General features: G+C 45.5%; 1 protein-coding gene across 1 annotated transcript in view; it reads left to right on the top strand.

Moving 5' to 3' along the window:
- Positions 1-18,231, top strand: part of trpc6a (transient receptor potential cation channel, subfamily C, member 6a) — a 72,339-nt gene that overhangs the window by 24,237 nt on the left and 29,871 nt on the right. The window contains exons 5-9 of the mRNA XM_055941407.1: positions 2,510-2,810; positions 3,361-3,546; positions 3,756-3,920; positions 4,377-4,548; positions 11,449-11,529. Of these exons, the coding sequence (XP_055797382.1) occupies positions 2,510-2,810; positions 3,361-3,546; positions 3,756-3,920; positions 4,377-4,548; positions 11,449-11,529 (905 nt within the window). The remainder of the gene's footprint in view (positions 1-2,509; positions 2,811-3,360; positions 3,547-3,755; positions 3,921-4,376; positions 4,549-11,448; positions 11,530-18,231) is intronic.

An 18,231-nucleotide genomic window follows, 5' to 3' on the forward strand; every position in this document is an offset into this window, starting at 1 on the left:
AATATTCCATAAATTGATGTAATGGCTTTAGAAGCTTCTGATAGGCTAATTGACATAATCTGAGTCAACTGGAGGTGTACCAGTGGATGTATTTCAAGGCCTACCTTCAAACGCAGTGCCTCTTTGCTTGATATCATGGGACATCATGGGAAAATCAAAAGAAATCAAGAACTCAGAAAAAGATTCGTAGACCTCCACAAGTCTGGTTCATCCTTGGTAGCAATTTTTAAACGCCTGAAGGTACCACGTTCATCTGTACAAACAATAGTATTGCAAGTATAAACACCATGGGACCACGCAGCCGTCATACCGCTCAGGAAGGAGACGCGTTCTGTCTCCTAGAGATTAACGTACGTTGGTGTGAAAAGGGCAAATCAATCCCAGAACAACAGCAAAGGACCTTGTGAAAATGCTGGCGGTAACAGGTACAAAAGTATCTATATCCACAGTAAAACGAGTCCTATATCGACATAACCTGAAAGGCCGCTCAGCAAGGAAGAAGCCACTGCTCCAAAAAACGCCATAAAAAAGCCAGACTACGGTTTGCAACTGCACATGGGGACAAAGATCGTACTTTTTGGAGAAATGTCCTCTGGTCTGATGAAACAAAAATAGAACTGTTTGGCCATAATGACCATCGTTATGTTCGGAGGAAAAAGGGTGAGGCTTGCAAGCCATAGAACACCATCCCAACCGTGAAGCACGGGGGTGGCAGCATCATGTTGTGGGTGTGCTTTGCTGCAGGAGGGACTGGTGCACTTCACAAAATAGATGGCATCATGAGGGAGGAAAATGTGGTGGATATATTGAAGCAACATCTCAAGACATCAGTCAGGAAGTTAAAGATTGGTTGCAAATGGATCTTCCAAATGGACATTGACCCCAAGCATACTTCCAAAATTGTGGTAAATGGCTTCAGGACAACAAAGTCAAGGTATCGGAGTGGCCATCACAAAGCCCTGACCTCAATCCTATAGAAAATTTGTGGGCAGAACTGAAAAAGCATGTGCGAGCAAGGAGGCCTACAAGCCTGACCCAGTTACACCAGCTCTGTCAGGAGGAATGGTCCAAAAATCACCCAACTTATTGTGGGAAGCTTGTGGAAGGCTACACGAAATGTTTGACCCAAGTTAAACAATTTAAAGGCAATGCTAACAAATTGAGTTTATGTAAACTTCTGACCCACTGGGAATGTGATGAAAGAAGTTAAAGCTGAAGTAAACCATTCTCTCTACTATTATTCTGACATTTCACATTCTTAAAATAAAGTGGTGATCCTAACTGACCTAAAACAGGGAATTTTTACTGGGATTTAATGCCAGGAATTGTGAAAAACTGAGTTTTTAAATGTATTTGGCTAAGGTGTATGTAAACTTCTGACTTCAACTGTAGTCAAAGCTTTCCTTAAGTTTGGGTCACTAACAGTGGTCAGATATTCTGCCACTGTGTACTCTCTGTTTAATGCCAAATATCATTCTAGTTTGCTCTGTTTTTTTGTTAATTCTTTCAAATGTGTCAAGTAATTATCTTTTGGTTTTCCAATGATTTTGTTGGGTCTAATTGTGTTGCTCTGTGGGGTCTGTTGTGTTAACAGAGCCCCAGGACCAGCTTGCTGAGGGGACTCTTCTCCAGGTTCATCTCTCTGTAGGTGATGTGTCTGTGGGGTGTGTTTGTGGACAGAGCCCTAGGACCAGCTTGCTGAGGGGACTCTTCTCCAGGTTCATCTCTCTGTAGGTGATGTGTCTGTGGGGTGTGTTTGTGGACAGAGCCCTAGGACCAGCTTGCTGAGGGGACTCTTCTCCAGTTTCATCTCTCTGTAGGTGATGGATTTGTTATGGAAGGTTTGGGAAATCGCTTCCTTTTAGGTGGTTGTAGAATTTAATGTCTCTTTTCTGGATTTTGACAATTAGCGGGTATCGGCCTAATTCTGCTATACATGCATTGTTTGGTGTTTTACGTTGTACACTGATATTTTTGCAGAATTCTGCATGTAGAGTCTCAATTTGGTATTTGTCCCATTTTGTGAATTTTTGGTTGATGAGCGGACCCCAGACCTCAACCAGAAGTATTTTCTAGCCAGATCCTAATTGGTGTGTCGAATTTTCTGTTCCTTTTGATGGTATATTGGGCCCGTCTTGTCTCTCACATCGTTCACAGCTTTGTGGATGTTAGCTGTGACACTGATGTTTAGGCCAAGGTATGTATAGTTTGTGTGCTCTAGGGTAGAGATGTCTTGATTTAAATTTGTATTTGTGGTCCTGGAAACTGGACCAGCATTATTTTGGTCTTACTGAGATTTACTGTCAGGGCCCAGGTCTGACACAATCTGTGCAGAAGATCTAGGTGCTGCTGTAGGCCCTCCTTGGTTGGGGACAGAAGCACCAGATCATCAGCAAACAGGAGTCATTTGACTTCAGATTCTAGTAGGGTGAGACCAGGTGCTGCAGACTGTTCTAGTGCCCTCGCCAATTCATTGATACTGTCTCTCTCTCTTTCTCTCTCTCTATAGTTTCTCCCATGATGTGACTCCAGTGATTCTTGCAGCTCATTGTCATGAATATGAGATTGTCCACAACCTATTGGGTAAAGGAGCCCGTATAGACCCGCCCCACGACTACTTCTGTTGCTGTGATTCGTGCAACTACCAGCAGCAATTTGACTCCTTCAGCCACTCACGGTCCAGGATTAACGCCTACCGTGGCCTGGCTAGCCCTGCCTACCTCTCGCTGTCCAATGAGGATCCAGTATTAGCCGCCCTGGAGCTCAGTAACGAGTTAGCTGTCCTGGCCAACATCGAGAAGGAGTTTAAGGTGCACACAGAGGAGCACGCACACAGGCACACACGGGTCACTATACACACCTGTGTGCTATACACACAACCATGCATTTATGAAGGTACAAATGTACATACCACACACACATGCACACATATAATTATGCACAGACAAGTGAAAGAACTTGCATAAACGGCATTAATGTCTCCCTCTCTTTCTCTCCATCCTCCCTCCCCCAACTCTCTCTACCACTCTACTTCCGCACCTCCCTCTCTCTCTCTCCACCTCTCTCTACCTCTTTCTCTCTCTCTCTCTCTCTCTCTACCTCTCTACCTCTTTCTCTCTCTACCTCTCTACCTCTCTACCTCTTTCTCTCTCTACCTCTCTACCTCTCTACCTCTCTACCTCTCTACCTCTCTACCTCTCTACCTCTCTCTCTCTCTCTCTCTCTACCTCTCTCTACCTCTTTCTCTCTCTACCTCTCTACCTCTCTACCTCTCTACCTCTCTACCTCTCTACCTCTCTACCTCTCTACCTCTCTATCTCCCTACCTCCCTACCTCCCTACCTCCCTCTCTCCCCTGTAGAATGACTACCGGCGTCTGTCTGGGCAGTGTAAAGACTATGTGGTAGGTCTGTTGGATCTCTGTCGCAGCACTGAGGAGGTGGAGGCTATACTGAGTGGAGATACTGACTCAGAGGAGACGTACCATCCACCTGGTCGACCCTCGCTCACGAGACTCAAACTGGCCATCAAATATGAACTCAAGAAGGTCAGTACACACACACACACACACACACACACACACACACACACACACACACACACACACACACACACACACACACACACACACACACACACACACACACACACATACACACATACACACATACACACACACACACACACACACACACACACACACACACACACACGCATATGGATATCTGTCTAATTTAAGTCCCTTCCTCTCTCCAGTTTGTAGCCCATCCTAACTGTCAACAGCAGTTGTTGACTATCTGGTATGAGAACCTACCAGGTCTGAGACAGCAGACTACAGCTGTTAAACTACTGGTGGTCCTGGGAGTGGCTGTTGGACTACCTGGACTAGCTGTGGCTTACCTGGTGGCCCCCTGCAGTAGGGTAGGTACCTTACACACTCCACTAGGCACACTACACCCTACAGCTGTTAAACTACTAGTGGTCCTGGGAGTGGCTGTTGGACTACCTGGACTAGCTGTGGCTTACCTGGTGGCCCCCTGCAGTAGGGTAGGTACCTTACACACTCCACTAGGCACACTACACCCTACAGCTGTTAAACTACTAGTGGTCCTGGGAGTGGCTGTTGGACTACCTGGACTAGCTGTGGCTTACCTGGTGGCCCCCTGCAGTAGGGTAGGTACCTTACACACTCCACTAGGCACACTACACCCTACAGCTGTTAAACTACTAGTGGTCCTGGGAGTGGCTGTTGGACTACCTGGACTAGCTGTGGCTTACCTGGTGGCCCCCTGCAGTAGGGTAGGTACCTTACACACTCCACTAGGCACACTACACCCTACAGCTGTTAAACTACTGGTGGTTACCTGTCTCCCACAGGTAGGGAGGGTGATGAGAAGTCCCTTCATGAAGTTCGTGGCCCACGCTTCCTCCTTCTCCATCTTTCTGTGTCTGCTGGTCTTGAACGCTGCCGACCGCTTCGCTGGGACCACACTGCTACCCAACATGACCACACATCTCCCCACGCGACCGCAACAGAACCAGCAACAAGGTCTGGTTCTAATTCTCCCCACATGACCCCGACACGATCCCCACATGACCCCGACACGATCCCCACATGACCCCGACACGATCCCCACATGACCCCGACACGATCCCCACATGACCCCGACACGATCCCCACACGATCACAACCAACAAGGTCTGGTTAACCCTAATTCTCCCCGCATGACCCCGACACGATCCCCACATGACCCCGACACGATCCCCACATGACCCCGACACGATCCCCACATGACCCCGACACGATCCCAACCAACAAGGTCTGGTTAACCCTAATTCTCCCCACATGACCCCGACACGATCACAACCAACAAGGTCTGGTTAACCCTAATTCTCCCCACATGACCCCGACACGATCACAACCAACAAGGTCTGGTAAGGATTACACTACAGCAACGTGTCCAATATGGCAGCCATAGTGTTTCTGTTTGTTATGGATCCCCATTAGATGCTAACAAGACTAAAATTAAGGCGGGTTATACATTTTTTTAAACATTACAATACATTCGTTACAGAATTCACAACACATTGTTGGCCCTCAGGCCCATACTCCACACCCACATATCTACAACACTAAATCCATGTGTACGTGTGTATAGCGCGTATGTTATCATGTGTCTGTGTCTAACCCTAACCCTATGTGTGTGTTGCTTCACAGTCCCTGCTGTTCCATAAGGTGATTTTTTAATCTGTTTTTTAAATCTGATTCTCCTGCTGCATCAGTTACCTGATGTGGAATAGAGTTCCATGTAGTCATGGCTCTATGTAGTACTGTGGAATAGAGTTCCATGTAGTCATGGCTCTATGTAGTACTGTGGAATAGAGTTCCATGTAGTCATGGCTCTATGTAGTACTGTGGAATAGAGTTCCATGTAGTCATGGCTCTATGTAGTACTGTGGAATAGAGTTCCATGTAGTCATGGCTCTATGTAGTACTGTGGAATAGAGTTCCATGTAGCCATGGCTCTATGTAGTACTGTGGAATAGAGTTCCATGTAGTCATGGCTCTATGTAGTACTGTGGAATAGAGTTCCATGTAGTCATGGCTCTATGTAGTACTGTGGAATAGAGTTCCATGTAGTCATGGCTCTATGTAGTACTGTGGAATAGAGTTCCATGTAGTCATGGCTCTATGTAGCACTGTGGAGTAGAGTTCCATGTAGTCATGGCTCTATGTAGTACTGTGGAATAGAGTTCCATGTAGTCATGGCTCTATGTAGTACTGTGGAATAGAGTTCCATGTAGTCATGGCTCTATGTAGTACTGTGGAATAGAGTTCCATGTAGTCATGGCTCTATGTAGTACTGTGGAATAGAGTTCCATGTAGTCATGGCTCTATGTAGTACTGTGGAATAGAGTTCCATGTAGTCATGGCTCTATGTAGTACTGTGGAATAGAGTTCCATGTAGTCATGGCTCTATGTAGTACTGTGGAATAGAGTTCCATGTAGTCATGGCTCTATGTAGTACTGTGGAATAGAGTTCCATGTAGTCATGGCTCTATGTAGTACTGTGGAATAGAGTTCCATGTAGTCATGGCTCTATGTAGTACTGTGGAATAGAGTTCCATGTAGTCGTGGCTCTATGTAGTACTGTGGAATAGAGTTCCATGTAGTCGTGGCTCTATGTAGTACTGTGGAATAGAGTTCCATGTAGTCATGGCTCTATGTAGTACTGTGGGCCTTCAATATGCTGTTCTGGACTTGGGGACTGTGAAGAGACCTCTGGTGGCATGTCTTGTGAGGTATGCAGGAGTGTCTGAGCTGTATGCTAGTAGTTTAAACAGACCTCTGGTGGCATGTCTTGTGGGGTATGCAGGAGTGTCTGAGCTGTATGCTAGTCGCTTAAACAGACCTCTGGTGGCATGTCTTGTGGGGTATGAATGGGTGTCTGAGCTGTATGCTAGTCGTTTAAACAGACCTCTGGTGGCATGTCTTCTCCCCATCTTAGCTACTGTTGTATCAATATGTTTTGACCATGACAGTTTACAATCCAGGGTTACTCCAAGCAGTTTAGTCACCTCAACTTGCTCAATTGCCACATTATCTATTACAAGATTTAGTTGAGGTTTTGGGTTTAGTGATAGATTTGTCCCAGATACAATTATTTTAGTTTTTGAAATATTTAGGACAAACCTAGTCCTTGCCACTGCAGCTCTTTGTTAAGTGTTGCAGTCATTTCAGTCGCTGTAGTAGCTGACGTGTATAGTGTTGAGTCATCCACATACATAGACACTCTGTAGTAGCTGACGTGTATAGTGTTGAGTCATCCGCATACATAGACACTCTGTAGTAGCTGACGTGTATAGTGTTGAGTCATCCGCATACATAGACACTCAGGCTTTACTCAAAGCCAGTGGCATGTCGTTAGTAAAGATTGAAAAAGTAATGGGCCTAGACAGCCGCCCTGGGGAATTCCTGATTCTACCAGTAAGGGGCCTAAACAGCTGCCCTGGGGAACTCCTGATTCTACCAGTAAGGGGCCTAGACAGCTGCCCTGGGGAACTCTTGATTCTACCAGTAAGGGGCCTAGACAGCTGCCCTGGGGAATTCCTGATTCTACCAGTAAGGGGCCTAAACAGCTGCCCTGGGGAATTCCTGATTCTACCTGGATTATATTTGAAATCTAACAGCCCCCACAATCTTATCAATTTCTCTCAGTCAATCATAATTCATTTGTGTAAGTGCTGTGGTTGTTGAATGTCCCTCCCTATGAGCTGAAAGTCTATTGTCAATTTGTTTACTGTAAAATAGCATTATATCTGGTCAAACACCATTTTTTCCCAGATGTTTACTAAGGGAAAAAATATGTTTACTAAGGGAAAAAATATGTTTACTAAGGGTTACACACCACGAACCAACAAATATTATTTACATCAACAACATAGGAATCACTACAAAACATATTGTATGACCTCTCGTACGCTATATTAGCGTATGAAAGGTAACCCTAACCCTAAACATTTCACAGCATTATAAAGCTATGTTGAGACAATGACTTATCATTGACCCAACTCAGCTCTCCACGGTGCACTCAGCTCTCCACGGTGCACTCAGCTCTCCACGGTGCACTCAGCTCTCCACGGTGCACTCAGCTCTCCACGGTGCACTCAGCTCTCCACGGTGCACTCAGCTCTCCCGGTGCACTCAGCTCTCCACGGTGCACCCAGCTCTCCACGGTGCACTCAGCTCTCCACGGTGCACTCAGCTCTCCACGGTGCACCCAGCTCTCCACGGTGCACTCAGCTCTCCACGGTACACCCAGCTCTCCACGGTGCACTCAGCTCTCCACGGTGCACTCAGCTCTCCACGGTACACCCAGCTCTCCACGGTGCACTCAGCTCTCCACGGTGCACCTAGCTCTCCACGGTGCACTCAGCTCTCCACGGTGCACTCAGCTGTCCACGGTACACCTAGCTCTCCACGGTGCACTCAGCTCTCCACAGTGCACTCACTAACATCATCACTACTCCTAATGCCCCTCTTCAGGTACCACTAACATTATCACTACTCCTAATGCCCCTCTTCAGGTACCACTAACATCATCACTACTCCTAATGGCCCTCTTCAGGTACCACTAACATTATCACTACTCCTAATGCCCCTCTTCAGGTACCACTAACATTATCACTACTCCTAATGGCCCTCTTCAGGTACCACTAACACTATCACTACTCCTAATGCCCCTCTTCAGGTACCACTAACATTATCACTACTCCTAATGGCCCTCTTCAGGTACCACTAACACTATCACTACTCCTAATGGCCCTCTTCAGGTACCACTAACATTATCACTACTCCTAATGGCCCTCTTCAGGTACCACTAACACTATCACTACTCCTAATGCCCCCCTTCATGTACCACTAACTCTTGCCATCTTATTACAACTGCTCAGCTCACTTCAACATTTACCAACAATGAATAACAGCACCTAGCGCAAACCCCGGCAACACAGCTTGTGGCTGTAATTATTACTATTATTAGGGGTTCTGGAGCGAAGCTGGTGAAACCTATTGTATTTGTTGGGGTTCACTATTATTATTATTCTGTCATAAATCAGAATACATAAATCAGACACAGATATTTTTGTATTGTAACAAAACTTGGTACACATGTTCCAAACACTGCCGAGACTCAACATATGTAAGCACATTCAGATCGACCAATGGAAAATGTTTAATTTAAAAATGTGGGGCCGATCAGCACAGCGGTTCTGAAAAATAAAATGTCAAAGGCATATTGTATGATTTGTTTGATGTTGAGTTCTGATGTTTGGCAAGTATGGTAAGGATTAGATCAAATCAAATGTTTTTATAAAGCCCTTTTACAGCAGATGTAACAAAGTGATGTACAGAAACCCAGCCTAAAACCCCAAACAGCAAGCAATGCAGATATAGAAGCATGGTGGCTAGGAAAAACTCCATAGAAGGAAGGAACACAGGAAGAAACCTAGAGAGGAACCAGGCTCTGAGGGGTGGCCAGTCCTCTTCTGGACTGTGCTGGTTGGAGATTATAACCTCTAATTCCTCCCAATCCCGGATCCGGGAGCACCCCCATCAGTAAAAAAGCTGACTAGCATAGCCTAGCATAGCGTCACAAGTAAATACTAGCATCTAAATATCATTAAATCACAAGTCCAAGACACCAGATGAAAGATACACATCTTGTGAATCCAGCCATCATTTCTGATTTTTAAAATGTTTTACAGGGAAGACACAATATGTAAATCTATTAGCTAACCACGTTAGCAAAAGACACCACTTTTTTTACTCCACCATTTTTTTCCTGCATAGGTAGCTATCACAAATTCGACCAAATAAAGATATAAATAGCCACTAACCAAAAAACAACTTCATCAGATGACAGTCTGATAACATATTTATTGTATAGCATATGTTTTGTTAGAAAAATGTGCATATTTCAGGTATAAATCATAGTTTACCATTGCAGCCACCATCACAACTCTCACCAAAGCGACTAAAATAACTACAGAGAGCAACGTGAATGACCTAAATACTCATCATAAAACATTTCTGAAAAATACACAGCATACAGCAAATGAAAGACAAAGATCTTGTGAATCCAGCCAATATTTCAGATTTTTTAAGTGTTTTACAGCGAAAACACAATATAGTATTATATTAGCTTACCACAATAGCCAGAAACACAAGCCATTTACCAGCAGCAAAGGTTAGCGATCGTAACAAGCAAGCAAAAGATATATAATTTTTGACTAACCTTCATAAACTTCTTCAGATGACAGTCCTGTAACATCATATTACACAATGCATATAGGGTTTGTTCGAAAATGTGCATATGTAGCGGCACAAATCGTGGTTATACAATGTGATTAGTAGCCAAACTTCAAGCAATCTGTCCGGCGCCATCTTGGAGAAGCACCTAATCTAATCGATAACTAATCATAAACTTGACTAAAAAATACAGGTTGGACAGCAAATGAAAGGTACATTAGTTCTTAATGCAACCGCTGTGTCACATTTTTAAAATGAACGTTACTACGACATACAGCGTGCGTTAAAGCGAGACCGCACGGAAATTAATGGCGGATTATGCATTTTACATTTTTCAACAGAACAATGAATTAACAGCATAAATAGTTCTTACTTTTTGATGTGCTTCCATCAGAATCTTGGGAAAGTTGTCCTTTGTCCAAAAGAATCGTTGCTCGGTTGTAGAATGTCGCCTTCAACGTTGCAATTAGCAGTAAACATTAGCCATGTGGGCCAGACATCACCAACTCCCTAGAACGCAACACTAATAAATATCCGAAAATCGCAATATACTGACATAAACTGATATAACTCGGTTTAAAATAACAACATTATGATGTCTTTAACAGCTATATCGAATAAAAACAGAGCCGGATATATCTAAGAGCTATAACCGGAGCTTTCTACTACGACATGCCAAGGTCCTTCCTGCGTCAGAGCGAAGTGAAGAAAGACAGGACCCTTTGTTCCCAAGCTATTTATAACCTCTCAGATCTGCCTAGAGACTCCATTTCAAATCTCACTATTCGCTGACATCCAGGGGAAGGCGTATGCAGTGCATCTCAACCAATAGAAGACAGGCAAATTAATAAACTGACCTGGAAACAGCTTGCAGAATTCTGCATTCTCACATCCTCATAGGAAAAATGCTCTAACTCGAGTTCTGTTTTACTCACAGATATAATTCAAACGGTTTTAGAAACTAGAGTGTTTTCTATCCAATAGTAATAATAATATGCATATTGTACGAGCAAGAATTGAGTACGAGGCAGTTTAATTTGGGAACGAAATTACAAAGTGCAAATAGCACCCCCTATTGAGAAGAAGTATAAGAGTACATGACCATTAAGGCCAGATTCTTATTCAAGATGTTCAAACGTTCATAGATGACCAGCATGGTCAAATAATAATCACAGTGTTTGTAGATGGTGCAACAGGTCAGTACCTCAGGAGTAAATGTCAGTTTGCTTTTCATAGCCGATCATTCAGAGTTCAAGACAGCAGGTGCAGGTGCGTGAGTGAGAGAGAGAGAGACAAAGTCAAAAACAGCAGGTCCGGGACAAGGTAGCATGTCCGGTGAACAGGTCAGGGTTGAAACTGAAGCAGCCGCACGACCAGATGGACTTGTGACAGCAAGGAGTCATCAGGCCAGGTCCTAGGGCTCAGTTCTTCCAGGAGAGAGAATTAGAGGAAGCATACTTCAATTCACACAGGACACCAGATAAGACAGGAGATTTACACCAGATATAACAGACTAACCCCATTCTAGGGCGATGTGTCCAATTTACCCTGATGGTGGAACAGTGGGCCCACAGCTTAAATCCCAGCGTTGCTGCTTGCAACTTTAATTGTTTGTCATCTCCTCCTTCTCCTCTCCAGAGCGTGACCCCACCATGCTGTATCGTATGAAAACCACCCCCTTCACCTGGATGGAGACTCTCATCATATCCTGGGTCATTGGTCAGTCTGACATCATATCCTGCTGCTATAATATAATTTCCTGGCTACTAACTCCCTCCCTCTATCCTTCGCGCCCTCCGTCCTTTGCTCCCTCCGTCCTTCGCTCCCTCCGTCCTTCGCTCCCTCCGTCCTTCGCTCCCTCCGCCCTTCGCTCCCTCCGTCCTTCGCTCCCTCTGTCCTTCGCTCCCTCTCTCTCCCAGCTATAGGTACAGTGCCTTCAGAAAGTAATCTCACCCATTGACTTTTTCCACATTTCGTTGTTACAGCCTAAATTAAAAAATATTAAATGTTTTGTGTCACAATACGTCATCATGTCAAAGTGAAATTATGCTTTTAATTTTCTTTACTAATTTATAAAAAATGAAAAGCTGAAATGTCTTCAGTCATTAAGGATTCAATCCATTTGTTACAGGTGGCAATTCAGTTGCCGGAGAGGAAGGAAACCTCTCAAGGATTTCAGTATGAGGCCAATGGCTGTAATAAAAGAGAACTGAGGCTGGATAAACAACAGTGTAGTTACTCCAAATATTTGTATAATATTTTTGTTCACACTGAATGAAAGATAAAATGTAACGACACATTTTCCCCTTTTTGGCCCCCTTCGACCCCCCTCCAAACACATTTAAAAAGAAAGGGAAGTCATTGAGTTACATGTCAGAAAACAAAATGATACAACATATACTTCAATACAAGCAAAAACATAATAGCCTAACAATTTCAGGTGATTAGGTGATTTTGTCGGCCTATATAGCAATAATCTTAATTGGTGGGGGTGAGTCCAAGAGTACTAATCAGGAGGAAGTGTTTGGAGCTGTTCAAAATAGGATATTATCGGGTCCCATAGGGAATAAAATGAGTTGGTTGACGCTGAAATGGTATACTTAATATCTTCTAATTTTAGGAACAGCATCAGATCTTTGAGCAAAAGAGAGGTTAAGTGAGGATCGATAGATTTCCAATCCAATAAAATCCTTCTGCGGGCCAACAGGAAGGCAAAGCCACGTTTGAAGACTCAGCCTTTCTTTGTACATTTCTGGTGATGGAGAGATGTAGTATTGTTGTCCTAATCCCAGAATGGTGTTGATCAGCTGTTGTTAAATTTTTCATTGTTTATTTAACAAGTCTCTCACCGTTGCCGCTTGCTATAGACCATCTTCTGCCTCCAGCTGTGGCCTGGACTCCAGATGTAAATTGATTGTCCCCCATCTATCTTCAGAGCTCGTGCTGTTAGGTGACCTAAACTGGGACATGCTTAACACCCTGGCCATCCTACAATCTAAACAAGATGCCCTCAATCTCACACAAATTATCAATGAACCTACAGGTACAACCCCAGATCTGTAAACACAGGCACCCTCATAGATATCATCCTAACCAACCTGCCCTCCTCCTCTGCTGTCTTCAACCAGGATCTCAGAGATCACTGCCTCATTGCTTGCATCCGTAGTAGGTCTGCGGTCAAACGACCACCCCTCCTCCCTGTCAAACGCTCCCTACAACACTTCAGCGAGCAGGCCTTTCTAATCGACCTGGCCCGGGTATCATGGAAGGATATGACCTCATGCCGTCAGTAGAAGATGCCTGGTTATTCTTTAAAAGTGCTTTCCTCACCATCTTAAATAAACATGCCCCACTAAAAACATGTAGAACCAGGAAGAGATATTGTTATGCTGGTGAATGAGGACCCAAAAGCGACTTAACAAAAACAGAGTCTTTATTCCAGTCTTAAACAAAACGGTACTCCAGGATATATCTTAGATGACACCTGCTCACACGCAGCATCTGATGAAGGCAAAAACACGACAGGGCGGAACCAGGACACAGAACAGCAAACATCAAACAAGAATCCGACAAAGACAGAAGCAGAAAACAGCAGAAAACAGAGGGAGAAGCAGAAAACAGAGGGAGAAATAGGGACTCAAATCAGAGGGCAAAATAGGAGACAGGTGTGAAGGACGGGAGGGGGGGAGGGAAGACGAACGGGGGCGCGAAGAAAAGGCTTGACACAAGAGACATGGAAGACAGGGTGGACGCGACGAAGATGTCGCGGAAGGAGCAGTCGCACAGCGACAGGATTAACGACCTGAGAGACACGAAACGGACCAAAGAACCGCGGAGTCAACTTGCGAGAAGCTGTCGTAAGGGAAAGGTTACGAGTGGAAAGCCACACTCTCTGACCGCGACAATACCTAGGACTCTTAATCCTACGTTTATTGGCGGCTCTCACAGTCCTCCCCGCAGACGAAGGCAGACCGGTACTAAAGTCTAAGGCGATCTGAGACCATGGTCGAGAAGGAATGGGAAGCGGTCTAAGACGACCGGCATGAGGAGAGTTACCTGACTTAGTCTGCGCGCAGTCCGAACAAGCAGCCACGAAACGGCGCGTGTCCCGCTCCTGAGTAGGCCACCAAAACCGCTGGCGAATAGAAGCAAGCGTACCCCGAACACCGGGGTGACCAGCTAACTTGGCAGAATGAGCCCACTGAAGAACAGCCAGACGAGTAGATACAGGAACGAACAGAAGGTTACTAGGACAAGCGCGCGGCGACGCAGTGTGAGTGAGTGCTTGCTCTACCTGTCTCTCAATTCCCCAGACAGTCAACCCGACAACACGCCCTTCAGGGAGAATCCCCTCGGGTTCGGTAGAAACCACAGGAGAACTAAAGAGACGGGATAAAGCATCAGGCTTGGTGTTCTTATTTCCCGGACGATAGGAAATCTCGAACTCGAAACGAGCGAAAAACAATGCCCAACGAGCTTGACGTGCATTAAGTCGTTTGGCAGAACGGATGTACTCAAGGTTCTTATGGTCAGTCCAAACGACAAAAGGAACGGTCGCCCCCTCCAACCACTGTCGCCATTCGCCTAAGGCTAAGCGGATGGCGAGCAGTTCGCGGTTACCCACATCATAGTTGCGTTCCAATGGCGACAAGCGATGAGAAAAGTAAGCGCAAGGATGGACCTTATCGTCAGACTGGAAGCGCTGGGACAGAATGGCTCCCACGCCCACCTCTGAAGCGTCAACCTCGACAATGAATTGTTTTGTGACGTCAGGAGTAACAAGGATAGGGGCGGATGTAAAACGCTTCTTGAGGAGATCAAAAGCTCCCTGGGCGGAACCGGACCACTTAAAGCAAGACTTGACAGAAGTCAAAGCTGTGAGAGGGGCAGCCACTTGACCGAAATTACGAATGAAACGCCGATAGAAATTAGCGAAACCGAGAAAGCGCAGTAACTCGACACGTGACTTAGGAACGGGCCAATCGCTGACATCCTGGACCTTAGCGGGATCCATCTGAATGCCTTCAGCAGACAGATAATCATCGAGAGCCTTACGTTCGGGAGCCGACAGAGAGAATAATCTACCCCGAGGAGAAGTGGTCCCCGGAAGGAGATCAATACAACAATCATACGACCGGTGAGGAGGAAGAGAGTTGGCTCTGGACCGACTGAAGACCGTGCGTAGATCATGATGTTCCTCCGGCACTCCTGTCACATCACCAGGCTCCTCCTGAGTAGAGGGGACAGAAGAAACAGGAGGAATAGCAGACATTAAACACTTCACATGACAAGAAACGTTCCAGGATAGGATAGAATTACTAGACCAATTAATAGAAGGATTATGACATACTAGCCAGGGATGACCCAAAACAACAGATGTAACAGGTGAACAAAAAATCAAAAAAGAAATGGTCTCACTGTGGTTACCAGATACTGTGAGGGTTAAAGGTAGTGTCTCATATCTGATACTGGGGAGAGGACTACCATCTAAGGCGAACATGGGTGTGATCCTCCCTAACTCTCTGAGAGGAATCTCATGTTTCCGAGCCCATGCTTCGTCCATAAAACAACCCTCAGCCCCAGAGTCTATCAAGGCACTGCAGGAAGCAGCCGACCCGGTCCAGCGTAGATGGACCGACAAGGTAGTACAGGATCTTGATGGAGAGACCTGAGTAGTAGCGCTCACCAGTAGCCCTCCGCTTACTGATGATCTCTGACCTTTAACTGGACATGACATGACAAAATGTCCAGCAGAACCGCAATAGAAGCAAAGGCGGTTGGTGATTCTCCGTTCCCTCTCCTTAGTCGAGATGTGAATACCTCCCAGCTGCATGGGCTCAGTCTCTGAGCCGATGGAAGGAGATGGTCGAGATGCGGAGAAGGGAAGCCCCGCTAACGCGAGCTCTCTTCCACGAGCTCGGTGACGAAGATCTACCCGTCGTTCTATGCGGATGGCGAGTGCAATCAACGAGTCCACGCTGGAAGGAACCTCCCGGGAGAGAATCTCATCCTTAACCTCAGCGTGGAGTCCCTCCAGAAAACGAGCGAGCAACGCCGGCTCGTTCCAGTCACTGGATGCAGCAAGAGTACGAAACTCTATAGAGTAATCCGTTATGGATCGATCACCTTGACATAGGGAAGCCAGACCCCTGGAAGCCTCCTTCCCAAAAACTGAACGATCAAAGACCCGTATCATCTCCTCCTTAAAGTTCTGATAAACGTCAGAACACTCAGCCCTTGCCTCCCAGATAGCTGTGCCCCACTCCCGAGCCCGCCCAGTAAGGAGTGATATGACGTAAGCGATCCGAGCTCTCTCTCCAGAGTATGTGTTGGGCTGGAGAGAGAACACAATATCACACTGGGTGAGAAAGGAGCGACACTCAGTGGGCTGTCCAGAGTAACATGGTGGATTATTAACCCTGGGTTCCGGAGACTCGGAAGACCAGGAAGTAGCTTGTGGTACGAGACGAAGACTCTGAAACTGTCCTGAGAGATCGGAAACCTGAGCGGCCAGGGTCTCAACGGCATGACGAGCAGCAGACAATTCCTGCTCGTGTCTGCCGAGCATTGCTCCCTGGAACTTGACGGTAGTGTAGAGAGAATCCGTAGTCGCTGGGTCCATTCTTGGTCGGATTCTTCTGTTATGCTGGTGAATGAGGACCCAAAAGCGACTTAACAAAAACAGAGTCTTTATTCCAGTCTTAAACAAAACGGTACTCCAGGATATATCTTAGATGACACCTGCTCACACGCAGCATCTGATGAAGGCAAAAACACGACAGGGCGGAACCAGGACACAGAACAGCAAACATCAAACAAGAATCCGACAAAGACAGAAGCAGAAAACAGAGGGAGAAATAGGGACTCAAATCAGAGGGCAAAATAGGAGACAGGTGTGAAAGAGTAAATGAGGTCGTTAGGAGAAAGAGAAACAGCTGGGAGCAGGAACGGAACGATAGAGAGAGAGAGCGGGGGAGGGAGAGAGGAAGGAGGAGAGAGAGGAATAGAAAGAGGGAAAGAACCTAATAAGACCAGCAGAGGGAAGCACAGGGACAAGACATGAAGATCAAAGACAAAACATGACAGATATAGTCCTTGGTTCACTCCAGACCTGTCTGCTCTCGACCAGCACAAAAACATCCTGTGGCGTTCTGCATCGAATAGCCCCCGCGATATGCAACTTTTCAGGGAAGTTAGGAACCAATATACACAGGCAGTTTGAAAAGCTAGCCTTTGCTTTCCTAACACAAATTTGCATCCTGCAGCACAAACACCAAAAAGTTCTGGGACACTGTAAAGTCCATGGAGAATAAGAGCACCTCCTCCCAGCTGCCCACTGCACTGAGGCTAGGAAACACTGTCACCACCGATAAATCCACTATAATTGAGAATTTCAATAAGCATTTTTCTACGGCTGTCCATGCTTTCCACCTGTATAACCCAATCCTGGTCAACAGCCCTGCACCCTCCACAGCAACTTGCCCAAACCTCCCCCATTTCTCCTTCACCCAAATCCAGATAGCTGATGTTCTGAAAGAGCTGCAAAATCTAGACCCCTACAAATCAGCTGGGCTAGACAATTTGGACCCTCTCTTTCTAAAATGATCTGCTGAAATTGTTGCAACCCCTATTACTAGCCTGTTCAACCTCTCTTTCGTATCATCTGAGATTCCCATAGATTGGAAAGCTGCTGCGGTCATCCCCCTCTTCGAAGAGGGGGACACTGACCCAAACTTCTACAGACCTATATCTTTTACTGCCTCAGAAACCCGTATCCGGGATCCCCCCCCACCCCCCCACCCCCCCCACACTGATTAGCATCGCTAGCATAGCGTCACATTTAAATAGTAGCATCTAAATATCATTAAATCACAAGTCCAAGACACCAAATGAAAGATACAGATCTTGTGAATAAAGTCACCATTTCAGATTTTTAAAATGTTTTACAGGGAAGACAAAATATGTAAATCTATTAGCTAACCATGTTAGCAAAAGACACAATTTTTCTTTGTCCACCATTTTTTCTCAACACCAGTAGCTATCACCAATTCGGCTAAACTAAGATATTGATAGCCACTAACCAAGAAAAAACCTCATCAGATGACAGTCTGATAACATATTTATGGTATAGGATAGGTTTTGTTAGAAAAATTTGCATATTTCAGGTATAAATCACAGTTTGCCATTGCAGCCACCATCACAAATCTCACCAAAGCTCCTAGAATTACTACAGAAAGCAACTTGTATTACCAATTTACTCATCATAAAACATTTCTTAAAAATACACAGCACATAGCAATGGAAAGACACAGATCTTGTGAATTCAGACAACATTGCAGATTTTCTAAGTGTTTTACGGCGAAAACACAATAAATCGTTATATTAGCATACCACATATGCAAACGTTACCAGAGCATTGAT

Source organism: Salvelinus fontinalis, chromosome 13 (assembly GCF_029448725.1).
Source record: "Salvelinus fontinalis isolate EN_2023a chromosome 13, ASM2944872v1, whole genome shotgun sequence".
Classification (NCBI taxonomy): Eukaryota; Metazoa; Chordata; class Actinopteri; order Salmoniformes; family Salmonidae; genus Salvelinus; species Salvelinus fontinalis.